We start from the raw sequence: 27,228 nt of genomic DNA, 5'->3' as shown, positions 1-27,228 counted from the left end.
CAGTGGCGGGAGGTCAGGAAGGCATTGGAGATCGATCCCCGGAGAGATCTAAGGAGGTAGGAGCTGCAGGCTGCATACGGAGGAGATTCAAAAAGGCGCCTCTTAGCACCCTTATAGGGAGATGGGAGGCCCTTACGACGTAGTGGACGGTGAGCCTTACGGCGAAGGCGGCCAACAGCAACAACAGCAGAAGAGTCCTACGAAGAGGAGTCTCTATGAGTGTACTCCCTCGCGAACGAAAGAGAAACACTTCGTAGAAGAGACAGGTCAGCCAGTGACCTAACAAAAAAAAAATAATCCTCCGAAGAGGGGCTCCTGCAGTTGCCCAGCCCCTTGAGCGTAACTGCAGGTGCTACCGCTCAGCACCAAGAGCATAGTCGCACGAAAAAAAGGCAAGAGGAGATCCCCCCAAAGGGAAAAAACTCAAGCCTGGATAGGAAAACTTCCCTCGGAAGGAAAGTTACCCACCCAAGGAGACGAGCCTCCTGAGTGTTCTAAAATGAACTGGAGAGCTGTCAATCGTCACGGGAGTACTTCCAGGAGAAGGAGACACGCCCCTGATGAAGATCTATAGGGGAGGCAGCAACAGCAGAAACCCCAGGCCTCAACAAGAGAGCTCACTCCGTTGCCACATTACAGAAACGAACTAGATCGTTAACTGTGAAAAATAAAAACAAAAATCATTAGTTAACATTCATTCCCCCGGGAAGACTCCGAAGAGGAATCCCGAGGAAAAAACAAAAAACACAAGAATTACACAACAGGCACGTGCCCTCACAACCACTTACACTCACGGAAGGAGAGCTGTAACAAACACAGAATTATAACAATTATAATTATGAAACTATGTAATTGCGTAATTTAAAAAAAAAAAAATGAATGAACACAAATAAAGAACGAAAACCCCGAAAGGAATCGTTCTACAGAACTGCAAAATCAACCAATACAATTAGATTCATAAACTAATTGAGACAAAACATATGGCGTAGCAACCCCACCCACAAGGGAAGGAAGCTACTCAGAAGTAGTAAACGTAGTAAGGGTGAACGACCTCAACAGAAAGAGAGAGAAAGACCGAAGTCAAACTCGATCGCAACCCATGAAATTACACCGTGGTGGCCTCGCTGCCAAGGGCTCCACAGAGATATCGTACACTACACACACAAGCACAAACTCTGAAAAGGAAACTTACTGATTTCTATACTCAAATATATACATAAACCCAAAAAAAATTTTCCATATATATTGAGTAAAAGAAAAGTAAGTGATTAAGTAAAGACAAAACAAATAATGGCTGCCAAGCGAGGACAAAGACAGAGACGTCTGTCCATTGTCCGAGCCAAAAGTGAAGTGAGACATTTCACCAGTGTGTGAGGGAGGGAGGGGTAGCAAGCTACCCCTCCCTCTACCCCTGCTAACTAGTGAGAGGTAGGAAACCCTCGTTAAAATCCAATGGCTCGTCATTTCAGCTACGCCGAAAGTAATACCCAATGTAAATAGCGTGGTTTGTATTTCGGTTACGGAACAAATCCCTTTTAGCCTTCTTCTTACGTCGCCGGGCAAACCTCTCCCACTGGGAGGTAGACCACTCCCTACACTCAATGCACAAATTAGAACTATCACACTGTTGGCCCCTACACTGGGGGCATGAGGAGTGAGGATCCGTTTCCACGGCCGACATAAAGGTCCCACAAGGGCGGCCGGGAAGTCCAGGGCAAGTGCGCATAAGGAGAGTAGAGGCCAACTTCACACACAAACACTGAAAGAAAAAACAAACAAAAATTATGGCAGTCAAAAGAGAGGAGAGCGCTAACAGGTCTGTCGTCTCTCCGAGCCAAAAGTAAAGTGAATCAATCACCGATGTGTGTGAGGGGGGAGGGGTAGCTAGCTACCCCTCCCTAACCCCCGCTAACTAGCGGCGGGGTAGGAAACCCTCGTTAAAACTTTATGGCTCGTCATCGGCTGTCGCCAAAGTAATTACCCCATGTAAATAGCGTGGTTTGTATTCAGTTACGGAACAAATGGCCAAAGCCCATCTACGATAAGAACGATCCTGAAACAGAAGGAGGCCATCAAAGCAGCAACACCTTCTTAGAGCGACTTTTCTTCAGCAAGAGGAGCCACGTCCACGATGCGATGGAGAGACTGCTGCTTGTTTGGATTAAGGACAAGGAAATCGCTGGAGACACGATCACAGAAACGATAATCTGCCAGAAGGCCAATGCCATTTTCGGCGATCTCGTGCATGCTCAAGGTTGAAGACGATGCAGGAAAAGGGACATCAAAGCATGCATCCTTAGAGATCAAGGCTTCTCGGGGGTGGTTTGAAAATTTTAAGAGACCGCCCAGCCTTCATTTGGTAGTGCGTCATGGGGAGGCTGCAAGCTCGGACACAAAAGTGGTTGAAGCCTTTGTTAAGATGTTCGACGAGTTGGCTGTTCAGAAAGGCTACAAACCCCAGCAAGTCTTCAACAGAGACAAAACTGGGCTCTTCTGGAAGAAAATGTCGCGTCAGACGTTCATTACAGCGGAAGAAACAAAGCTACCAGGGCATAAGCTATGAAGGACAGGCTTACCCTTGCACTCTTGTGCAAACTCCAGTGGGGATTGTAAGGTGAAACCCCTGCTGGTACATCACTCCGAAACTCAAGCCTTCAAGGCCTACAAAGTGATTAAAGAGAAGCTTCCGTTAATGTGGAGGTCCACCTGTGAAATGAAATATTTGGAAGAGAAGTGTCTCCCCCTGAAATAACTGCTGGTGTTGGACAATGATCCCTGCTCACCCTCCTGGCCTCGAGAATTTTATCCTAGCGGATTTTTCATTTATCAAGGGTCTCTACCTTCCGCCTAACACTACCCCTCTCCTCCAGCCCATGGACCAGCTAGTGATTTCTAACTTTAAGAAAATCTACATGAAATATCTTTTCACGAAATGTTTCGAAATCACTAAGAGCACAAGCCTTACCCTTCGTGAGTTTTGGAAGGAGCATTTCAATGTTGTGTTGCCTCAAAATCATCAATACAGCTTGGCGGGAAGTTTTGAGGCGCACCTTGAATTCTGCATGGAAGAAGTCGTGGCTTAATGCCGTCTATGCATGAGATTTTGAGGGCTTGCATGTACTGTAGGCCAGGCTGAAGCTGAAAAAGTTGATGATCCTGAACCTGTTGCCCAATCTGAGGTTGCTGAGATCGGTAAACTCAGGACATCTTCGGAATCGTTTTAAACGGTTACAGATGCTGTCTGAGCAAAGACCTGGTAGTAATTTTAGTCTTCTTGAAGCGTTTTAGACATTATATATGCAGTCTGAGTAAAGATCTGGCAGTAATTTTAGTCTTCTGGAAACTCTTTAAACGTTTTAAATGCTGTCTGACTAAAGATCTGGCAGTAACTTTAGCCTTTTGGATGAGTTTTAAACGTTATAGATGCTTTCTAAGCAAATATTTTGTAGTAATTTTATTCTACTGGAAGTGTTTTAAACATTATAGATGCTGTCTAAGCAAAGATCTGGCAGAGATTTTAGTCATTTGGAAGAAAACAATGAGTCTAACAAGGAGCACCAAGAGGAACTTACATTGGACAACCAGGAGTTGAAGGCCATGCAAATGAACAAAGTTTAAGAACAGTTCTCTAGCAGTGAGGAGGAGGATGTTTGAGTAGATTGTATCGTGGAGAGTGTTCTCTTGGTGGCTTCGTTAGGAGTTGCAGAAGGTCCGGAAACCATTCTGCGTGATGCCATAGCAAAGCTATGAGGGTAATTGAAAGGTTGACCGATGTTCTGGCCGTGTTGAGTACCCTCCACATCTTGCCAAAGAGCCTTGGGGTCTGGGACTGTGGAACAATACAACGGGAGCCTGAAGTTCAGGGCCGTTAGGAAGAGGTCCACTGTCGGAGTACCCCACAAAGTCAGGACTTTGTTGGCTACTAGATGATCCAAAGACCACTCGGTACTCACTATCTGAGATGCTCTGCTCAGGTTGTCGGCAAGCATATTCCTTTTGCTGGGAATGAAGCGTGCCAATAGTGGTATCGAGTGAATCTCGGCCCATCTCAGTATCTTTACTGCTAGATGGGATAGCTGCTGCAAAAAAGTACCTCCTTGCTTGTTGATGTAAGCCACTACAGTGGTGTTGTCGCTCATCACCACCACTGAGTGGCCCGCCAAGAACTGTTGGAACTGTTGAAGGGCCAGAAAGACAGCCTTCATCTCTAGGAGATTTATGTGGAGGTACTCTTCTGACTCTGACCAGAGGCCTGAGGTCGTGTGGTGCAGCACATGGGACCCCCACACTTTATTTGAAGCATCTGAGAACAGCATCAAATCTGGGGGGAGGACGAGAAGATCCACTCCCTTTCGTAGATTCTCGTCTGCCACCCACCACTCGAGGTCCGTCCGTTCCGTAGATCTCATGGTTATCCGGATGTCCGGGGAATCGAGAGTCTGATTCCACCAGAACTTGAGTCGCCACTGGAGGGATCTCATCCTGAGGCGACCATTGGAAACTAGACGGGCCATTGATGAAAGGTGACCGAGGAGACGTAACCACGTCTGGGCTGGAAGCTCTTCTCGTCTGAGGAAGGGTCTTGCGACCTTCCTCAGCCTTGCTATTCTGTCGTCCGATGGGAAGGCTTTGTGGAGAATGGTATCTATTATCATGCCTAGGTATACTAGTTTCTGTGTAGGAAGCAGGGATGTCTCGGTGTTGAAGAAGGGTTGACACCGAGTCTGCTAGGATTAGCCAGTCGTCCAGATAGCACAGGAGACAGATGCCAATCCTGTGTGCCCAAGATGACACTAGGGCAAACACTCTGGTGAAAACTTGAGGTGCTGTGGAAAGACAGAAGCACAGCACCTTGAACTGGTATTTCCTGTTGTCTAGGCTGAATCTTAAGTACTGTACTTCCATGAAGACGGATGGACTGGGATCTGGAAGTACGCATCCTTTAGGTCCAGTGAACCCATGAAGTCCTGTGGTCTTACTGTTAGTCTGACCGTGTCTGCCGTCTCCATGCTCAACGGAGTTTGCATGACAAACTTGTTTAGGGTTGAGAGGTTGATGACTGGTCTCCAGCCTTCAGACGCCTTTCTTACAAGAAAGAGTTGACTGAAGAAGCCTGGGAACTCGTCGAGGACCTCCTGGAGAGCGCACTCCTTCAACAGGGTTCGGACTTCAGCCCGAAGAGCCGGCCTCTTTGCTGATCCCATGGCAAAGGAGTCTATCGACACTGGATTCCTGGTCAGGGGAGGGAGAGATGTTATGAACGGGATGCGATATCCTAGACGAATCATGGAGATCGTCCAGGGTTCGGCCCCGAGTTGCTTCCACCTGTGCGAGCAACTTTGCAGGCATCCCCCCACTGGTGGCCAAGCAGGGGGAGTGCCTATCCTAGTGTTTGCGGCCTCGGCTGATCCCTCTAGGATTTTTCCTTCCCTTGGAGAACTTAGTGCCTTTCCTGTCCTTGGCAGGAAAGGGCTTCTTAGACACTATTGTCTTCGCTGCTGACTTGGTCGTCGTGGTCTTGGTTGGACGAGGCTGCTGAGGAGCTGGTGGTTTATAGGGCTTGGATGTCAAAGCCCTATGGAGGTGGGAGTCCTGATGAGACTTCCTCCATCTCTCGGCAGCATGTTCCACGTCCTTAGGCTCAAACAGGTGGGCTCCCTCTAGAGAGGAACGTCTGAGCCTAGCTATCTAGACGTTGGGGACCTGATGGTGGAATCCCTCAGACACTGCATCTCGACGTTTCAAGATGGTATTCGCCCACAAGTTTGAAACTTGGTGGGCGAGAAACTCAATCATGCATGTGCCCAAGAGAAGGAAAGTCTCCATTGCCTTCCTCGTACGTTCCTTGGAGAAATCCTCAGTTCGCACCAGGATTCCCTAGGTCCCTAACCAGTTATCAAGCCACAAAGTAGCCTGCATAGCATACTTCGTGACCTTTTCCTAATTAAGGATCTCGGTCGCCGAGATCGAGACCTGCTGGCTGGAGAGTCTTTCTAGAGAGACTCTCTTAGTGAGCTCTTTTAAAGAATGGTGGAGAGAGAAGAGCTGGACTAGGCTCCTCCAGGATCTATAAATACCTCCTCTGTTGGACACGAGGAGGTGGGAGGAGCTTTTTGGTAGAGCCGGAGCGCTGGGAGGAGGCATACTGTACTAGGAGAGCTGTAGGGCGATCTTAGCCTTGGCACCCTTCAACCCTTGAGACCAAGGCAGGGCTGCACTGATTTTTTAGGGCTTCTGGGTGCCAAAGTAACGGTCCAAGACCATGTCCTTGCCCTCCCAAGGGAGTATCTCTGGGTCGGTAAACCCGTTTAGAACTCTTATAAGAGTCAGAACCTGCCAGAATACATGTTCTGACTCTTTTTGCTCTCCTTCCGACGTCAGACTTACGGCGAAGTCTCCATCTTCCAACCCCGAGAGCTCTTCCCGGGGCGAGTCGCGGACATTCCTCAAGTGGCTGGCTGTCTCCGTCTTGGTCGTCCTCGTGGAGGACATTGGCAAGGTCTTGGAGTCCCTGGGCTCCTTCCAAGGAAGGAGGTAGGACTCCAAGATCGAAGGCCTATATGTTGTGTCCTTCCTGATCTCCGAAGGTAGGGATCTCTCTGCGTGAGGGGAGGCTTCCTCTGACGGTGGAATGGAGGAGGTCCTTTCCTCACGCAACTCCCTTGGCAAAAGTGAGGTGGGAGAGTATTCCGGGGGAGATACAGGAGGGACTAGCCTTGATGACCTGACCGGAGTCAGTTTTACCCTCGAGGAAGTGTTCGCGTCAAAGTCTCCTCTTTTCCTCTTCAGGAGGGAGGAAGAAGCCATGGTTCTGTGCCGAGAGTCTAGAGCTATAGGCCGCTCCGATGAGCAGCCAGACAGGGCCGGATTGAAGGCCTGTGCTATAACCATTGCTGCTGACTGACCGATACACTGTCAGACAGATCCCCTGAAGAGAAAGGGACCGAAGGTTCCCTACGAGGAGTTGCCTTTATAGGTGGGTCCGCCTTAGTAAAAGGCAGTTTTGGGATCTTGAACCCCTCTGCAGAAGCCTGTTCCCCTTTTCCCAAAGGGCGCGGGGAGGGGAGTGAGGCTATGGTGACCTGACCGAGTGCAGTTCCTGTGTTCGTGCTGGTGAGCGATGACGTGCGGGCGAGCGTTGGCGCGCGCTGAAGATTGCTGGAGCACGCAGGCGAGAGCTGGCTTGAGCTAGAACGAGTAGTGGCGTACGGGCGAGAGCTGACGCGCTGGCTAGTGTTGGCGTGCACGCGCAGGCAAATATTGGCACGCGCGTGACTTAGTGCGTGCGTGTGGGAGAGATCTGGCAAGCGCATGCGGGAGAATGCTGGCGCCTGGGTGAGCGTGCAGGCAAGATCTGGCGCGCAGGAGAGATATGGCACGTATGCGCGGGCAAGTGATGGCGCGCGCATGTAGGCGAATGATGACGCGTAGGAGAGCGCTGGTGCACACGAGCTCAATGACGCGCAGGAAAGCGCTGGCAGGCAGGAGAGTGTTGCCGCACTGGAAGGCGCTGGCGCGCAGGAGAGTGCTAGCACTCAGGAGAATATTGGCGCGCATTAGAGTGCTGGCGTGCAGGAGAGCGCTGGCGAGCGGGAGACCACTGGCACGTAGGAGAGCGCTGGCGCGAAGGCGCATGATGCAACTGCCGTCTATGAGGGCGAGCAGGTGAAGGAGCGCGCCGAAGCGTTGTAGAGCTCTAACGAGCAGGCTGGTGCTGACGGGCTACTGGTGAGCACTGGTGTACTGCAGGAGGTTGGCAAGCTGAAGGGCGATGGCGCGCAGCTGCGCACTTCAGTAGGGCCTCAAGAGACTTTACCAGGAACAGGAACGGCGATGGAAGGTCCGCAGGTCGGTTGGTAGGTAAAACAGGAACCGGGATGTGCCCTTTGGAAAGGCAAACATCCACCAATGGAGATCGCGAACGATCTGCAGAGAGGTCCAGGACCAAAGTCGGAGGACTACAGTAGTAGCAGGTCCAGGCACGCTCGAAGCTCGAGGGCCAAAAGACGACTGTAACAGAGACTCTTCTGTGGGTGACGGCTGCAACGATGAAGCAGAAGAGCCGAAGAGGCGCCTTTTCACCGATGGTGAAGGGAGACCTCTAAGGTTCCCTACGAGGAGTTGCCTTTATAGGTGGGTCCGCCTTAGTAAAAGGGCGAACTTTACGACGAAGACGCCCTCTAGAGGCCGTTGGATCAGCTAGCTGACCGTGAGCCGCAGCAGTCCTCCGAAGAGGAGTCTCTATGAGCGAACTCCTCCGAGGGAGAGAAACACTCGTAGGAGAGACAGACGTTGGACTTAGTTTCCCCCTCGAAGGATGATAAGGAACGGGGGAAACTAAGTCGGCAGAAAATGCTGGAGAGTCTGGAGGAGAAGAGGAGTCGGACGCCTATGATCTCGTCCGACTCCACTGACACCACAACATCGACAAGGGCCAGAGGCTCTACCTCCGACGATGTCTGCTGCACACTTGCACCCCGGCGGATGATTTGCAGCAATGGGTCCATGGAGGGCGGACCCGGGAGCCCAAAGGATGACCAAACCTGAAACAGAAAAGTAATTGACAAGGCCTCACCCGGGGGGAGAGGTGGGGCCACTTCGCTAGGGGAAACTACACCATCTCTCGAGGACCGGGGTTGGGCGATACTAAATTGGTCTACACTACTACTCGACGGTCTCTTGGAAGAGACCGAACGAGTAGGTGCTTCAGAGGAGGGTCGGAAGACGGAAGAAGAGGCCTTGGGTTTTCCCCCTTAAGACTCCTTCTTCTGCCGTAGCCCAAACCTTTCCCACTGGGAGGCAGACCACTCCCTATACTTATTGTTACAATAAGTTGAGATACTACCGCTAGAGAGTTATGGGGTCCTTTGTCTGGCCAGACAGTACTACATAGGACCCTTCTCTCTGGTTACGGTTCTTTCCCTTTGCCTACACAGACACCGAATAGTCTGGCCTATCCTTTACAGATTCTCCTCTGTCCTCATACACCTGACAACACTGTGATTACTAGACAATTCTTCTTCAGCCAAGGGGTTAACTACTGCACTGTAATTGTTCAGTGGCTAATTCCCTCTTGGTAAGGGTAGAAGAGACTCTTTAGCTATGGTAAGCAGCTCTTCTAGGAGAAGGACACTCCAAAATCAAACCATTGTTCTCTATTCTTGGGTAGTGCCATAGCCTCTGTACCATGGTCTTACACTGCCTTGGGTTAGAGTTCTCTTGCTTGAGGGTACACTCAGGCACACTTTTCTATCAAGTTCCTCTTCCTCTTGTTCTGTTAAAGTTTTTATAGTTTAAATAGGAAATATTTATTTCAATATTGTTAATATTCCTAAAATATTCTATTTTTCCTTATTTCCTTTCCTCACTGGGCTATTTTCCCTGTTGGGGCCCCTGGGCTTATAGCATTCTGCTTTTCCAACTAGGGTTGTAGCTCAGCATTTAATAATAATAATAATAATAATCACACCGTAGACCTCTGCAGGCGGGACAAAGGGTGTGGGGATCGGTCTCCACCGCCTGTTTGTTAACTACTTGTTTAGTTGTCTGTGTACATACTATTATCTGAATGTTTATGTTAACTACTTGTTTAGTTGTTTGTGTACATACTGTTACCTGAAAACAACTTAACTACTTTACTGTAAATATCCAATCCATTGTAACATTACTCATATGATTTTTATCTGTTGTTTACTATAACTATAAAACTGCAAATAAGTTAGTCAGTGTATATAGAGATTCTGAAGGATTAGGAATAAAGCACAGCACGCAGTTTTGGAGTTTTATATTTCTACCAAAGAAAATCAACATGGTGGCAGCGGTTATTTAAAGAATCCAAAAGAAAAAAAAAAGAGAAGCCTATTGATACAAATCGTGTTTTCCTGAAGAAAATGGCTGAATCTGTGTTTCGTTTGCCTCCACCATTAGACCCTTTGGATGATAATCTTGCTGATACTTTAAAAAAATGGAGGAGACAAGTGGACATCTACATGACAGCAAGCGGAGCTAGTTCTAAATCCAAGAAAATAAAGGTTGCAATTATACTCCATTGCGCAGGACCACAAATGGTAGAAATATTTGACCAGTTTAATTTTAAAACAGAGGAGCAGAAAGATAATCCTGATGATGTAATTAGGAAATTAGAAGAGTATTGTTGTCCTCGTACCAGTGAAGTGTTACAGTCCTTCAGGTTTTGGAAAATTTCATACAAACAGCCATTTCATTCATTTTTGATAGAACTCAAGGTTCAGGCCGATAAATGTAATTTTCAAGAAAAAGAGCGAATGATAAGGGATAAAATTGTGTTTTCAGTGACAGGGAAACTACAGGAGCTGCTACTTCGAGAAAGAAACTTAAATTTAGAAAAAGCTGTCAAGATATGTTTGGCTTATGAAGCAACCGTTAATTGTGCTAAAGAGATGTGCGAAGTTGGCTCTGAGAATGTTAATAAGGTGAACAATTGGAGAACCAAAGCTACTGATAGTTCCTTTAATACGGATTTTTCGGACTCAAAAAATATGGACAGGTATGCCGTGAAGTGTCGATTTTGTGGGTATAAGCATGAATTTGAAAAATCAAAATGCCCAGCATGGGGAAAAGTCTGTGAAGCATGTAAAGGAAGAAACCATTTCAAGGCTGTATGTAAGAAAACAGTTAAAATTGTTAAAGAGAAGAACGAAGAAGCAGATGAAGGCTACGATCATTACATGTGGATGGCACCGGTTGCAATTAAAAATTCTAATAGATTAACTGCATTACTAATTGTAAACGATACCGAGGTTAGATTTCATTTGGATACGGGTGCTGACGTGAATGCAATATGTCAAAGGTATGTCAAAAAGGATAAAGTGCGACCAACGTCTGTGAAACTCGCCATGTGGAATAAATCCAAGCTTTCGCCCATTGGCGAGACGACATTGAATGTGAAGAACCCCAAAAATGATGAAATTAGAAGTGTAACCTTCATTGTGGTTTCAAATGACCTAATGTGTTTACTTGGGTCAAAGACATGTCAAGAGATGGGATTCGTGTTTGTCAATGGTAAAGCATTTGTATCAAAAATTGACATTGACCATGAGATGAGCAACCTTGGTGACCTTGGAGAGGTTAAACTTAATGTAGATTCTGCATTACCAGCAAGAATATTACCGTGCCAACGTTTACCGATTGCATTAAAATCAAAGGTTCAAGAAGAGTTACACTCTCTTGTGAAAAGAGGAGTTTTGATTCCGGAGACTGAACCAACTGACTGGGTTAGTCAAATGGCAGTCGTTCAAAAAACAAATGGAAAGTTAAGAATATGTATAGATCCTCAGCCACTCAACAAAGCTCTTAAAAGGGAATATTACACATTACCAATTTTGGAGGATATACTGCCAAGTCTAAAACATGCCAAGATATTTAGCAAACTGGATGTTCAAGAGGCTTTTTGGCATATACGGCTAGACGAAGAATCCAGCAAGTTGACAACTATGATTACCCCCTTTGGTAGATATCGATGGGCTCGTTTACCTTTCGGGCTGAAGGTGAGCAGTGAAATATTTCAGCGAAAATTAAATGAGGCATTGGAGGGGCTTCGGGGTGTATACTGTGTAGCTGATGATATTGTGGTCGTTGGTTTTGGAAATGAGGAACACGACGCAATGCGTGATCACGAACAAAATCTTCAGTCACTACAGAAGCGTTGTCAAGAAAAAAAAGATCAAACTAAATGAAGAGAAATCGGTTTATAGAAAAAAGGAAATCGCATTCATGGGACATCGTTTAACATCAGCTGGTGTGACGGTTGATGAAAATAAGGTAAAGGCCATTAAAGAAATGCCTGCCCCTACCAATATTTCAGGAATTCGGAGGTTTTGTGGAATGGTACAATATCTATCAAGGTTCTTACCCAATCTGGCTGATGATTTAGAACCTATCCGAGAGCTGACAAGAAAGAACTCAAAGTTTGAATGGAATGATAAGTGCACTCGCGCTTTCTCAGTGATCAAAGAAAAGGTAACCTGTACACCAGTTCTAGCTTATTTTGATCAAAGTAAGGAGCTTGTATTACAGGTTGACAGCAGCAAGGATGGTATTGGTGCAGTCATTATGCAAGAAGGACGTCCGATAGAGTACGCATCAAGGACCTTAGCTAGAAGCGAACGTAACTGGGCTCAGATTGAAAAGGAAGCTCTTGCTGTGGTTTTTGGTTTAGAGCGATTTGACCAGTATACTTTTGGGCGACGTGTTATTGTTCATAATGACCATAAGCCTCTTTCTTGTATCCTCGAAAAGCCATTAAGTCAAGCTCCAATGCGCTTACAAGTTTTAATGATGAGGTTGAACCGGTACGACGTCGAATATCAGTACAAAAGCGGAAAAAGCCTATTGTTAGCCGATACCCTTAGCAGGGCCTGCCCAAAAGAGGAAAATAGAGACACATTGGTAAGGATGATAGGTTCACTGAAAAATTACCCCGATTCAATTTTAAAGGAAGTAAGAGACGCCACCACAAACGACGAAGAGCTGCAAGAATTATTGTCTGTAATCAAGGAAGGATGGCCTGATCGCAAAGACATAATTCCCGAAGTATTAAAACCTTACTTCGATTTTAGAGATACCATGAGTTACCAAGACGGCATCATTCTAAAGGGAACTCTTACACTGATTCCTCGTAAACTACGAGATACAATTAAAACGAAGCTTCATGTAGCTCATCTTGGTTACGATAGCATGATGCGACGAGCAAGAGATGCAATATTTTGGCCAGGGATGTCGAAAGAAATAAAGCAAATGGCCAATTCATGTGACATTTGCCAGCAGTATAAACCTCGAAACCAGAAGGAATCGTTGATGGATGTAAATGACGGAGGCAGACCCTGGAATAAAATCGGATTAGATTTGTTTGAGATTGTTGGAAGAAATTATTTAGTCATTGTTGATTATTATTCCTCATTCACTGAAGTAGAGTTTCTAACGTCAACAACTTCAAATCATGTTATAGCAATAATCAAGTTTGCTAGATACGGTATTCCTACCCAATTAGTGTCCGATGGAGGACCACAATTCAGCTCGTTTCAGTTTAAAGTTTTTGTTAAAGAGTGGGGTATAGAGCACAGGATGTCATCTCCTGGACATCCTCAAGGAAATGGGAAGGCTGAAGCGGCAGTTAAAATTGTAAAAAATATGATGAAGAAGACGCATGCAGATGGAAAAGATCAATATTTGGCGTTACTAGAGCTGAGAAATACACCACGTCAAGACTCTAACTTAAGTCCAGCTCAGATGATGTTTGGACGTAAATTACGGTCGATAATTCCTGAAATTATGAACAATGACAATCCAGTTTCTCAAAAAAGGGAAACATGTTATTTTCATTAGTAAAATAAATTTTTGAATATACTTACCCGATAATCATGTAGCTGTCAACTCCGTTGCCCGACAGAATTCTACGGGAGGGATACGCCAGCTATCACTATACTAGAAGGGGGTGTACTCACAAGCGCCACCTGTGGCCAGGTACTACAGTACTTGTTGTTGACGCCACCTCACTTTTTCCTCGGTCCACTGGTTCTCTATGGGGAGGAAGGGTGGGTCAATTAAATCATGATTATCGGGTAAGTATATTCAAAAATTTATTTTACTAATGAAAATAACATTTTTCAATATTAAACTTACCCGATAATCATGTAGCTGATTCACACCCAGGGGGGTGGGTGAAAAACCAGTGTACAAGACTAAAGGATAGCTAAGTATCCCGTATTTCATATAATCAGTTATCCACAATAACAATGAAATAATAAGTACCTGGTAAGGAAGTCGACTTGAACCGTTACTCTGCCTTTAATAAGATCGTCTTCCTTACTGAGCGCAGCGTTCCTCTTGGAAGGCTGAATCAACTCAAAGGTGCTAAAGTATACAGGGCTGCAACCCATACTAAAGGACCTCATCACAACCTTTAACCTCGGCGCTTCTCAAGAAAGAATTGACCACCCGCCAAATCAACAAGGATGTGGAAGGCTTCTTAGCCGACCGTACAACCCATAAAAAGTATTCAAGAGAAAGGTTAAAATGTTATGGGATTATGGGAATGTAGTGGCTGAGCCCTCGCCTACTACTGCATTCGTTGCTACGAATGGTCCCAGGGTGTAGCAGTACTCGTAAAGAGACTGGACATCTTTGAGATAGAATGATGCGAACACTGACTTGCTTCTCCAATAGGTTGCATCCATAACACTCTACAGAGAATGGCTCTGTTTGAAGGCCACTGAAGTAGCCACAGCTCCCACTTCATGTGTCCTTACCTTCAGCAAAGCAAGGTCTTCTTCCTTCAGATGAGAATGTGTTTCTCTAATCAGAAGCCTGAATAGTAAGAAACTGAGTTCTTAGAACTTGGAAAAGAAGGTTTCTTGATAGCACACTATAAGGCTTTTGATTGTCCTTGTAAAGGTTAAGACCTTTTTAGATAGTACCTAAGAGCTCTAACTGGGCAAAGTACTCTCTTCAGTTCATTCCCCACCAAGTTGGACAGGCTTGGGATCTCGAACGACTTAGGCCAAGGACGTGAAGGAAGCTCGTTTAGCAAAAACCGAGCTGCAAGGAACATGTAGCCGTTTCAGATGTGAAAACAATGATCCTGCTGAAGGCGTGGATCTCACTTACTCTTTTAGCTGTTGTCAAGCACACGAGGAAAAGAGTTTTTAATGTGAGGTCCTAAAAAGAGGCTGATTGGAGAGGTTCAAATCTTGATGACATAAGGAACCTTAGGACCACGTCTAGATTCCAGCCTGGAGTGGACAACCGACGTTCCTTTGAGGTCTCAAAAGACCTAGGGAGGTCCTGTAGATTTTTGTTGGTGGAAAGATCCAAGCCTCTGTGGCGGAAAACCGCTGCCAACATACTTCTGTAACCCTTGATCGTAGGAGCTGAAAGGGATCTTACTTTCCTTAGATATAACAGGAAGTCAGCAATCTGGGTTACAGTGGTACTGGTTGAGGAAACTGCATTGGTCTTGTACCAGCTACGGAAGACTTCCCCTTGAGACTGATAGATTCTGAGAGTGGATGTTCTCCTTGCTTTGGCAATCGCTCTGGCTGCCTCCTTCGAAAAGCCCCTAGCTCTTGAGAGTCTTTCGAAAGTCTGAAGGCAGTCAGACGAAGAGCGTGGAGGATTGGGTGTACCTTCTTTACGTGAGGTAGACTTAGAAGGTTCACTCCTAGAGGAAGAGTCCTGGGAATGTCGACCAGCCATTGCAGTACCTCTAAGAACCATTCTCTCGCGGGCCAGAGCGGAGCCAACCAACGTCAGCCGTGTCCCTTTGTGAGAGGAGAACTTCTGAAGTACCCTGTTGACAATCTTGAACGGCGGGAATGCATACAGGTCGAGATGGAACCAATCCAGCAGAAAAGCATCCACGTGAACTGCTGCTGGGTCTGGAATCGGAGAACAATACAACAGGAGTCTCTAGGTTATCGAGGTACCGAACAGATCTATGGTTGGCTGACCCCACAGGGCCCAAAGTCTGCTGCAAACTTTCTTGAGAAGGGTCCACTCTGTGGGGATGACCTGACCCTTCCGGCTGAGGTGATCTGCCATGACATTCATACCGCCCTGAATGAACCTCGTTACCAGTTAGCTTTCGATCTTTAGACCAGATGAGTAGGTCCCTTGCGATCTAGAACAACTTCCACGAAAGAGTCCCTCCCTGCTTGAAGATGTAAGCCAGGGGTGTGGTGTTGTCAGAGTCCACCTCCACCACTTTGTTAAGCTGGAGGGACTTGAAGTTTATCAAGGCCAGAATAACCGCCAACAACTCCTTGCAATTGATGTGAAGTGTCCTTTGCTCCTGATTCCCTGTTCCCGAGCATTCTTGTCCGTCCAAAGTCGCACCCCAGCCCGTGTCTGATGCGTCCGAGAGGAGACGGCGGTCGGGTTTCTGAACAGCCAAAGGTAGACTTCCTTGAGAAGAAAGCTGTTCTTACACCACGCGAGAGAAGACCTCCTCTCTTCGGAAACAGGAACTGAGACCGTCTCTAGCGTCATGTCCTTTATCCAGTGAGCAGCTAGATGATACTGAAGGGGGGGAGGTGGAGTCTCCCTAACACGATGAACAGGGCCAGCGATGAAAGTGTCCCTGTTAGACTCATCCACTACCTGACTGAGCATCGGTTCCTTCTCAGCATGCTCTGGATGCATTCTAGGGCTTGGAAGATCCTTGGGGCCGACGGAAAAGCCCGAAAAGCTCGACTCTGAAGATCCATACCCAAGGAGACAATGGTCTGGGATAGGACGAGCTGAGACTCCTCAAAATTGACCAGGAGGCCCAGTTCCTTGGTCAGATCCATAGTCCATTTGAAAATCTCCAGACAGCGACGACTTGTGGGAGCTCTTAAAAGCCAGTCGTCTGACGGAGCCGGACACAAGATCATGGTACTGCTGCACAGTCTGTGAACTGTCAACCATGGGCAAGCGAGGAAGTACAGTGACAACCCGAATCTGTCTAGACTGTCTGGGTCGTACAGACAACTCCTTATCGGGTTGCTGAGGTTGCCGCACTGCGTCACAACAAGTCACTTCTGCTGGTTGTTGAACGTCTTCCCCGTGACACATTGACTCCGTAAACAAAAAATCCTCTAACAAGGACTAAGCTTGGACTGCATGTCTTGCAACACAGCTCAAGGTCTATGGGAGCAGGTGTGGTAACAGACGGGATTAGCGACTGAAGTGGAACCATTACCTTCCCTGGAAGCATGTTATGCTTAAATAAAAGTCCATAGGAGGCTACGCAGCTAAAGGCTCCCTCCAAATGACAGAGTCCTCAAGGGAATATCAGAAGGAGGGAGAAAAGAACTTTCTCATCTACAGGGACCATATCCTAGAAAAGCTAAGTTCTCTCAGTGAGGGTTTCACTGGTGCAAAAGCAGCAGACTAGAAGGCAACGTTATGAAACTGCTTGACAGTCTAGTGAGTTGGCAACAACCAAAGATGTGTGACTGAGAAGCATGCGGTAAGGTATGCAGAGCATGTTGTATGCAGAGTATGCTGTATGCAGAGCATGCTGTATGTAGAACATGTTGTATGCAGAGCATGCTGAATGCAGAGCATGCTGTATGCAGAGCATGTTGTATGCAGAGCATGCTGAATGCAGAGCATGCTGTATGCAGAGCATGTTGTATGCAGAGCATGCTGTATGCAGAGCATGCTGTATGTAGAGCATGTTGTATGCAGAGCATGCTGAATGCAGAGCATGCTGTATGCAGAGCATGTTGTATGCAGAGCATGCTGTAAGCAGAGCATGCTGTATGAAGAGCATGCTGTAAGGTAAGCAGAGCGTGTGCATGGCGTTTAACATTTCTCAGAAATTCCATGACCAGTGCAAGAGTGCTTTATGCATGCTTGCATGGGGTTTTAATATCAACATAATATTTACCTTACATTCATAACTCATGATTCAAATTTTTGCCATATTTTGCGATATTGTTAAAAATATATTGCAAGGAATACAAATATATTTTTATAAGTAATACAAATAACCTCCATTATCATAATGTTTGAAAATGGAGGTAAGGTATGCTGAACAGCAGAGTCAGAACGAGCTGGAACAACAATAGTTGTGGTTTCCTCTTCAAGACTCTGTTGAGGGAACACCTGAGGCTCAGTCTGCAAAGGCTGATCAAAGGAAGTAGCAGAAGGTAGGCGCATGGGTGGAGGAGGCTGACTCCTGGCATGAGTGGCTGAACTCAAGGGTTGCGCTTGCTGAGGGGTTGGCGGATGCGCAGTAGCAAGTTCCTGAGGAACGAGTTGAGGTTCCTGCGGTGTGAGCTGAGAGCGAAAAGGTAGTGGCTGCGCAGAACGCAGTAAAAGTCTCGCAAGTTGAGGCTCCTGAGGCGCAAGGCTAAGGTGTTGAGGTGCTTGCCTTGAGGAGGGTTGAGCTCGCTGCAGCGAGAGCTGAGGAGACTGACTCATGGATGGGAGAGGTTGTTGTACCTCAAGCGAGTGTTGCCTCACTGGTGGAACAGCAAGTGGAAGCGGAGGAAGAGAGGTATAAGCCTCCTGTTCCCATTGCTGAGGTTGCCTTAAGGAAGGCGGAGGGAGCTGCACACCACTGGGATCAGTAAACTCATAACGTGGCTCAACATCGTACGCCTGGCAGGCGGTACTGCGGTCAGGCGGAGCGAGCGCAGGCGGAGGGAGCGCAGGCGGAGCGAGCGCAGGCGGAGGCGCAACCTTCTCAGCCCGACACTCACGCATCAAGACCGAAAGTTGTGACTGCATGGACTGCAGTAGAGTCAACTTGGGGTCGGCAGACACTAAGGTCTGCTGAGGTAAAGCCTTAACAGCAGAGATCTGTTGCGGCAGAACCTTACTCCTCTTAGGCGGAGTGCATTCAAATGATGACTGAGGAGAGTCAGAGCTAACCCAATGACTGCATCCGGGTTGTGAACTCAAACTTCGTACGTCTGGCATAGGTCTGGACTTTACGTTTAAGAGGTCTTGAGACCTGAGACCAGCGTTTTCTCCCCTAAATTCTTCTGCAGACGAGCAAAATAAGGGCTCAATCGTCTGCGGGTGGGAGTGACGGTCTCGGTAAGACACGCCCGCAACCACCGAGGATACTTCTGTGCGCCGATCAAGGCCTGCTGAACCCTTTTGCCCTTCGACATTGCTTCTCCCCTGGGCTTGGGAGCTTGCAAGAGGTCCCGGACTGGGAGGACGACTGGCGCGCACAGAAGTACCCTCACGCACAACACTGACACACTTTGCGCTAATCACTTATCACTTTGATTTTCTGTTTGCACTTATTTCACTGAACTCGAAACTTTAAGTGGTTTGTACCTGAAACACGCAATTCTATCCTTTCTCAAAAGTTAGTAATTGCGAAAACAGAATTACAATGTAACAGAAAAATCTAATGAAAGATAAATAATTCAGTGGCTGGAAAGAGACTAAACACTAGACACTCTAGAAACGTTTACCTTCTTCCCCTAAAGAGACTAGGGAGAAGAGCAAAAACGATAACAACGTTACTCGCTTGAATGAAACGTTTATCCTCCTCTTTCTCCCTCCGTCTCTATCTCTCTCTCTCTCTCTCTCTCTCTTGACTTAGAACCTGAGAGAAGAGCCCAATCATATATATCGTTAAAAATTTTATTTTCATTAGTAAAATAAATTTTTGAATATACTTACCCGATAATCATGTAGCTGTCAACTCCGTTGCCCGACAGAATTCTACGGGAGGGATACGCCAGCTATCACTATACTAGAAGGGGGTGTACTCACAAGCGCCACCTGTGGCCAGGTACTACAGTACTTGTTGTTGACGCCACCTCACTTTTTCCTCGGTCCACTGGTTCTCTATGGGGAGGAAGGGTGGGTCAATTAAATCATGATTATCGGGTAAGTATATTCAAAAATTTATTTTACTAATGAAAATAACATTTTTCAATATTAAACTTACCCGATAATCATGTAGCTGATTCACACCCAGGGGGGTGGGTGAAAAACCAGTGTACAAGACTAAAGGATAGCTAAGTATCCCGTATTTCATATAATCAGTTATCCACAATAACAATGAAATAATAAGTACCTGGTAAGGAAGTCGACTTGAACCGTTACTCTGCCTTTAATAAGATCGTCTTCCTTACTGAGCGCAGCGTTCCTCTTGGAAGGCTGAATCAACTCAAAGGTGCTAAAGTATACAGGGCTGCAACCCATACTAAAGGACCTCATCACAACCTTTAACCTCGGCGCTTCTCAAGAAAGAATTGACCACCCGCCAAATCAACAAGGATGTGGAAGGCTTCTTAGCCGACCGTACAACCCATAAAAAGTATTCAAGAGAAAGGTTAAAAGGTTATGGGATTATGGGAATGTAGTGGCTGAGCCCTCGCCTACTACTGCATTCGTTGCTACGAATGGTCCCAGGGTGTAGCAGTACTCGTAAAGAGACTGGACATCTTTGAGATAGAATGATGCGAACACTGACTTGCTTCTCCAATAGGTTGCATCCATAACACTCTGCAGAGAATGGCTCTGTTTGAAGGCCACTGAAGTAGCCACAGCTCCCACTTCATGTGTCCTTACCTTCAGCAAAGCAAGGTCTTCTTCCTTCAGATGAGAATGTGTTTCTCTAATCAGAAGCCTGAATAGTAAGAAACTGAGTTCTTAGAACTTGGAAAAGAAGGTTTCTTGATAGCACACTATAAGACTTCTGATTGTCCTTGTAAAGGTTAAGACCTTTTTAGATAGTACCTAAGAGCTCTAACTGGGCAAAGTACTCTCTCCAGTTCATTCCCCACCAAGTTGGACAGGCTTGGGATCTCGAACGACTTAGGCCAAGGACGTGAAGGAAGCTCGTTTAGCAAAAACCGAGCTGCAAGGAACATGTAGCCGTTTCAGATGTGAAAACAATGATCCTGCTGAAGGCGTGGATCTCACTTACTCTTTTAGCTGTTGTCAAGCACACGAGGAAAAGAGTTTTTAATGTGAGGTCCTAAAAAGAGGCTGATTGGAGAGGTTCAAATCTTGATGACATAAGGAACCTTAGGACCACGTCTAGATTCCAGCCTGGAGTGGACAACCGACGTTCCTTTGAGGTCTCAAAAGACCTAGGGAGGTCCTGTAGATCTTTGTTGGTGGAAAGATCCATGCCTCTGTGGCGGAAAACCGCTGCCAACATACTTCTGTAACCCTTGATCGTAGGAGCTGAAAGGGATCTTACTTTCCTTAGATATAACAGGAAGTCAGCAATCTGGGTTACAGTGGTACTGGTTGAGGAAACTGCATTGGTCTTGTACCAGCTACGGAAGACTTCCCTTTGAGACTGATAGATTCTGAGAGTGGATGTTCTCCTTGCTTTGGCAATCGCTCTGGCTGCCTCCTTCGAAAAGCCCCTAGCTCTTGAGAGTCTTTCGAAAGTCTGCAGGCAGTCAGACGAAGAGCGTGGAGGTTCGGGTGTATCTTCTTTACGTGAGGTAGACGTAGAAGGTTCACTCCTAGAGGAAGAGTCCTGGGAATGTCGACCAGCCATTGCAGTACCTCTAAGAACCATTCTCTCGCGGGCCAGAGCGGAGCCAACCAACGTCAGCCGTGTCCCTTTGCGAGAGGAGAACTTCTGAAGTACCCTGTTGACAATCTTGAACGGCGGGAATGCATACAGGTCGAGATGGAACCAATCCAGCAGAAAAGCATCCACGTGAACTGCTGCTGGGTCTGGAATCGGAGAACAATACAATAGGAGTCTCTAGGTTATCGAGGTAGCGAACAGATCTATGGTTGGCTGACCCCACAGGGCCCAAAGTCTGCTGCAAACATTCTTGTGAAGGGTCCACTCTGTGGGGATGACCTGACCCTTCCGGCTGAGGTGATCTGTCATGACATTCATACCGCCCTGAATGAACCTCGTTACCAGCGTGAGCTTTCGATCTTTAGACCAGATGAGGAGGTCCCTTGCGATCTAGAACAACTTCACGAAAGAGTCCCTCCCTGCTTGAAGATGTAAGCCAGGGCTGTGGTGTTGTCAGAGTCCACCTCCACCACTTTGTTAAGCTGGAGGGACTTGAAGTTTATCAAGGCCAGAAGAACCGCCAACAACTCCTGCAATTGATGTGAAGTGTCCTTTGCTCCTGATTCCATGTTCTCGATCATTCCTGTCCGTCCAAAGTCGCACCCCAGCCCGTGTCTGATGTGTCCGAGAAGAGACGGCGGTCGGGTTTCTGAACAGCCAAAGGTAGACTTCCTTGAGAAGAAAGCTGTTCTAACAACACGCGAGAGAAGACCTCATCTCTTCGGAAACAGGAACTGAGACCGTCTCTAGCGTCATGTCCTTTATCCAGTGAGCAGCTAGATGATACTGAAGGGTGGGAGGTGGATTCTCCCTAACACGATGAACAGGGCCAGCGATGAAAGTGTCCCTGTTAGACTCATCCACTACCTGACTGAGCATCGGTTCCTTCTCAGCATGCTCTGGAAGCATTCTAGGGCTTGGAAGATCCTTGGGGCCGACGGAAAAGCCCGAAAAGCTCGACTCTGAAGATCCATACCCAGGGAGACAATGGTCTGGGATGGGATGAGCTGAGACTCCTCAAAATTGACCAGGAGGCCCAGTTCCTTGGTCAGATCCATAGTCCATCTGAGAATCTCCAGACAGCGACGACTTGTGGGAGCTCTTAAAAGCCAGTCGTCTGACGGAGCCGGACACAAGATCATGGTACTGCTGCACAGTCTGTGAACTGTCAACCATGGGGAAGCGAGGAAGTACAGTGACAACCCGAAGCTGTCTAGACTGTCTGGGTCGTACAGACAACTCCTTATCGGGTTGCTGAGGTTGCCGCACTGCGTCACAACAAGTCACTTCTGCTGGTTGTTGAACGTCTTCCCAGTGACACACTGACTCCGTAAACAAAAAATCCTTTAACAAGGACTAAGCTTGGACTGTATGTCTTGCAACACAGCTCAAGGTCTATGGGAGCAGGTGTGGTAACAGACGGGGTTAGTGACTGAAATGGAACCATTACCTTCCCTGGAAGCATGTTATGCTTAAATAAAAGTCCATAGGAGGCTACGCAGCTAAAGGCTCCTCTCCAAATGACAGAGTCCTCAAGGGAATATCAGAAGGAGGGAGAAAAGCACTTTCTCATCTACAGGGACCATATCCGAGAAAAGTTAAGTTCTCTCAGTGAGGGTTTCAATGGTGCAAAAGCAGCAGACTAGAAGGCAACATTATGAAACTGCTTGACAGTCTAGTGAGTTGGCAACAACCAAAGATGTATGACTGAGAAGCATGCGGTAAGGTATGCAGAGCATGTTGTATGCAGCGCATGCTGTATGCAGAGCATGCTGTATGTAGAGCATGTTGTATGCAGAGCATGCTGTATGCAGAGCATGTTGTATGCAGAGCATGCTGAATGCAGAGCATGTTGTATGCAGAGCATGCTGTATGTAGAGCATGTTGTATGCAGAGCATGCTGAATGCAGAGCATGCTGTATGCAGAGCATGTTGTATGCAGAGCATGCTGTATGCAGAGCATGCTGTATGCAGAGCATGCTGTATGTAGAGCATGCTGTAAGGTAAGCAGAGCGTGTTGCATGGCGTTTAACATTTCTCAGAAATTCCATGACCAGTGCTAGAGTGCTTCATGCATGCTTGCATGGGGTTTTATTATCAACATAATATTTACCTTACATTCATAACTCATGATTCATTTTTGTTTTGAAGATATTTTGCCATATTTTGCGATATTGTTAAAAATATATTGCAAGGAATACATATATATTTTTATATAAGTAAGACAAATAACCTCCATTATCATAATGTTTGTGTAGGCATACATGTATATGATTACAAATGCAAGTATGAAAGTAATGAGGTGTTATTATTGTCATTTGTTATTTCTCAAGTTGAGGAGAAAGTGGCAGATGCATGCGTTAAGGTGGCTGACTCATAGCATGAGGTTGCTGCCTCAAGGGTTGCGCTTGCTGAGTGGTTGGCGGATGCGCAGTAGCAAGTTCCTGAGGAACGAGTTGAGGTTCCTGATGTGTGAGCTGTGAGCGATGAGGTAGTGGCTGCGCAGAACACAGTAATTGTCTCGCGAGTTGAGGTTCCTGAGGCGCAAGGCTAAGGTGTTGTGCTTGCCTTGAGGAGGGTTGAGCTCGCTGCAGCGAGAGCTGAGGAGACTGACTCATGGATGGGAGAGGTTGTTGTACCTCAACCGAGTGTTGCATCAATGGTGGAGCAGCAAGTGGAAGCGGAGGAAGAGAGGTATAAGCCTCCTGATCCCATTGCTGAGGTTGCCTTAAGGAAGGCGGAGGGAGCTGTACACCACTGGGAACAGTAAACTCAGAACGTGGCTCAACATCGTACGCCTGGCAGGCGGTACTGCGATCAGGCGGAGCGAGCGCAGGCGGAGCGAGTGCAGGCGGAGGCGGAGGCGCAACCTTCTCAGCCCGACACTCACGCATCAAGACTGAAAGTTGTGACTGCATGGACAGCAGTAGAGTCAACTTGGGGTCGGCAGACACTAAGGTCTGCTGAGGTAAAGCCTTAACAGCAGAGATCTGTTGTGGCAGAACCTTACTCCTCTTAGGCGGAGTGCAGTCACCTGAGACTGAGGAGAGTCAGAGCTAACCCAATGACTGCATCCGGGTGTTGAACTCTAACTTCGTACGTCTGGCATAGGTCTGGACTTTACGTTTAAGAGGTCTTGAGACCTGAGACCAGCGTTTTCTCCCCGAAATTTCTTCTGCAGACGAGTAAAATAAGGGCTCAATCGTCTGCGGGTGGGAGTGACGGTCTCTTAAGACACGCCCGCAACCACCGAGGATACTTCTGTGCGCCGATCAAGGCCTGCCGAACCCTTTTGCCCTTCGACATTGCTTCTCCCCTGGGCTTGGGAGCTTGCAAGAGGTCCCGGACTGGGAGGACGACTGGCACGCACAGAAGTACCCTCACGCACAACACTGACACACTTTGCGCTAATCACTTATCACTTTGATTTTCTGTTTGCACTTATTTCACTGAACTCGAAACTTTAAGTGGTTTGTACCTGAAACACGCAATTCTATCCTTTCTCAAAAGTTAGTAATTGCGAAAACAGAATTACAATGTAACAGAAAAATCTAATGAAAGATAAATAATTCAGTGGCTGGAAAGAGACTAAACACTAGATCAAATAAACTACGTTTAAAATCTCTCACCGCATAAAGCTTGAGAACAAGAAAAACTCTAGAAACGTTTACCTTCTTCCCCTAAAGAGACTAGGGAGAAGAGCAAAAACGATAACAACGTTACTCGCTTGAACGAAACGTTTATCCTCCTCTTTCTCCCTCCGTCTCTATCTCTCTCTCTCTCTCTCTCTCTCTCTCTCTTGACTTAGAACCTGAGAGAAGAGCCCAATCATATATATCGTTAAAACATATTATTGTTAAAGGAAAATATTTCCCAAAATGAAAAGTTCCTTTGTAGAATTAAAACCATTAAGTTAAGAAAGAATGAACAAAACGCTAGACACGGTTACTCTTACTGCAACGTGACACCGTGAAAATTCTCTCTCTATCGTAACGATAGAGCGCAAGTTGAACGTTCTGAAACGTCAACAACTGCAGAGACAAAACAAAACGTTAGTTCAACTTTGAAAACAGTACGAGACTATCAAAGAAATTCTTTCAAAAACATTAAAATAGCATAATATGTTAACAGGTAAAACCGAAATGACGGGCTCAATGTTAATTAACTTCGGTACAAGAAAAGACCGCCTACCATTAGGAAAGGTCGAATATATAAAAATTAATTTTAATAATTTTATAATAAAAGGAAGTTAATCGAAGAGGCCTATAAAAGGCGGAGAGATATAAAATAAATCTATAACTTTTGTTAAGCAAAATTAAGAAAGAGAGTCTATACTCTCTTAGACACCAACACTTCCGTCTAAGGGAAGGGTCGGCCATTTAAAGGTGAAAGAGAGTTCATACTCTCTTCGTCACCATAATAAAATTAATTCCAAAAGCTAACTAAGCTAATATAGAAGTTTCTAGTATAGCGAATAGCTGCAAATTTTAGAGAAATACTTCACCAAACCGTGAACAATACTCCAAAATCATAAGCGTATCCAAGAACGTCTTGCCGGAAGCACGACAGAGGAAAAAGTGAGGTGGCGTCAACAACAAGTACTGTATTACCTGGCCACAGGTGGCGCTTGTGAGTACACCCCCTTCTAGTATAGTGATAGCTGGCGTATCCCTCCCGTAGAATTCTGTCGGGCAACGGAGTTGACAGCTACATGATTATCGGGTAAGTTTAATATTGAAAACATATTATTGTTAAAGGAAAAAACTGAAATATTTCCCAAAATGAAAAGTTCCTTTATTAGGATTAAAACCATTAAGTTAAGAAAGAATGAACAAAACGCTAGACACGGTTACTCTACTGCAACGTGAAACCGTGAAAATTCTTTCTCTATCGTAACGATAGAGCGCAAGTTGAACGTTCTGAACGTCAACAACTGCAGAGACAAAACAAAACGTTAGTTCAACTTTGAAAACAGTACGAGACTATCAAAGAAATTCTTTCAAAGACATTAAAATAGCATAATATGTTAACAGGTAAAACCGAAATGACGGGCTCAATGTTAATTAACTTCGGTACCAAGAAAAGACCGCCTACTATTAGGAAGGTCGAATATAAACAAATATAAAAATTAATTTTAATAAGTTTATAATAAAAGGAAGTTAATCGAAGAGGCCTATAAGAGGCGGAGAGATATAAAATAAATCTATAACTTTTGTTAAGCAAAATTAAGAAAGAGAGTCTATACTCTCTTAGACACCAACACTTCCGTCTAAGGGAAGGGTCGGCCATTTAAAGGTGAAAGAGAGTTCATACTCTCTTCGTCACCATAATTAATCAAATTAATTCCAAAAGCTAACTAAGCTAATATAGAAGTTTCCAGTATAGCGAATAGCTGCAAAGTTTAGAGAAATACTTCACCAAACCGTGAACAATACTCCAAAATCATAAGCGTATCCAAGAACGTCTTGCCGGAAGCACGACAGAGGAAAAAGTGAGGTGGCGTCAACAACAAGTACTGTAGTACCTGGCCACAGGTGGCGCTTGTGAGTACACCCCCTTCTAGTATAGTGATAGCTGGCGTATCCCTCCCGTAGAATTCTGTCGGGCAACGGAGTTGACAGCTACATGATTATCGGGTAAGTTTAATATTGAAAAATGGAGAGAATCCATAAAGAAATATTATGATAAAACTGCAAGAGATATGACACCATTAAACGAGGGGCAACCTGTATATTATCAAAATCCAGACAAGAAGGGTTGGGAAAAGGGGCTCATTAGCCATGCACAAGGAAACCGATCCTATGTAATTGAGGGAAAGGAAGGAGGAATTTATAGAAGAAATAGAATTCATATCCGTCCAACTACACAGGATTCATCGGCAATACCAGAAATGGAAGAAACTAGTAAATTGAGGGAAACCAACGTTAATGATGAACAAACAAGCTATCATCCTATTTGCGACATGCCTAAATTGCCAAGAAGATCAGCTCGTCTGCAGGAAAAGATGAAGGGAGAATGATTTATTGTTTTATATTTGATTGTTTACAATGTATCCTACTTGTTCCTTATTTTATGTTATATCAATTTGTTTACTTTCTTATTTTCGTCAAAACCCAAAGAAAGGGGGATGTTTGTTAACTACTTGTTTAGTTGTCTGTGTACATACTATTATCTGAATGTTT

General features: G+C 46.0%; 2 protein-coding genes across 13 annotated transcripts in view; one reads left to right on the top strand and one right to left on the bottom strand.

Annotated features, from left to right (window-relative positions):
• LOC137658678 (zinc finger protein ZFP2-like) overlaps positions 1-27,228 on the bottom strand; it is a 196,301-nt gene that overhangs the window by 153,639 nt on the left and 15,434 nt on the right. The window lies entirely within an intron of this gene.
• Positions 9,891-11,714, top strand: LOC137659072 (uncharacterized). The gene has a single exon (XM_068394160.1). The coding sequence runs from the start codon at positions 9,891-9,893 to the stop codon at positions 11,712-11,714; it is 1,824 nt and encodes a 607-aa protein (XP_068250261.1).

The sequence above is a fragment of the Palaemon carinicauda genome, chromosome 19, assembly GCF_036898095.1.
Source record: "Palaemon carinicauda isolate YSFRI2023 chromosome 19, ASM3689809v2, whole genome shotgun sequence".
NCBI lineage: Eukaryota > Metazoa > Arthropoda > Malacostraca > Decapoda > Palaemonidae > Palaemon > Palaemon carinicauda.
The sequence above is the reverse complement of the archived record's forward strand: the minus strand, read 5'-3'. Positions and strand labels throughout refer to the sequence as shown.

What these genes read in the sequence shown, in the direction of transcription:
- LOC137659072 (XM_068394160.1), top strand. Translation starts at nt 9,891, where the DNA reads ATGGCTGAATCTGTGTTTCGTTTGCCTCCACCATTAGACCCTTTGGAT.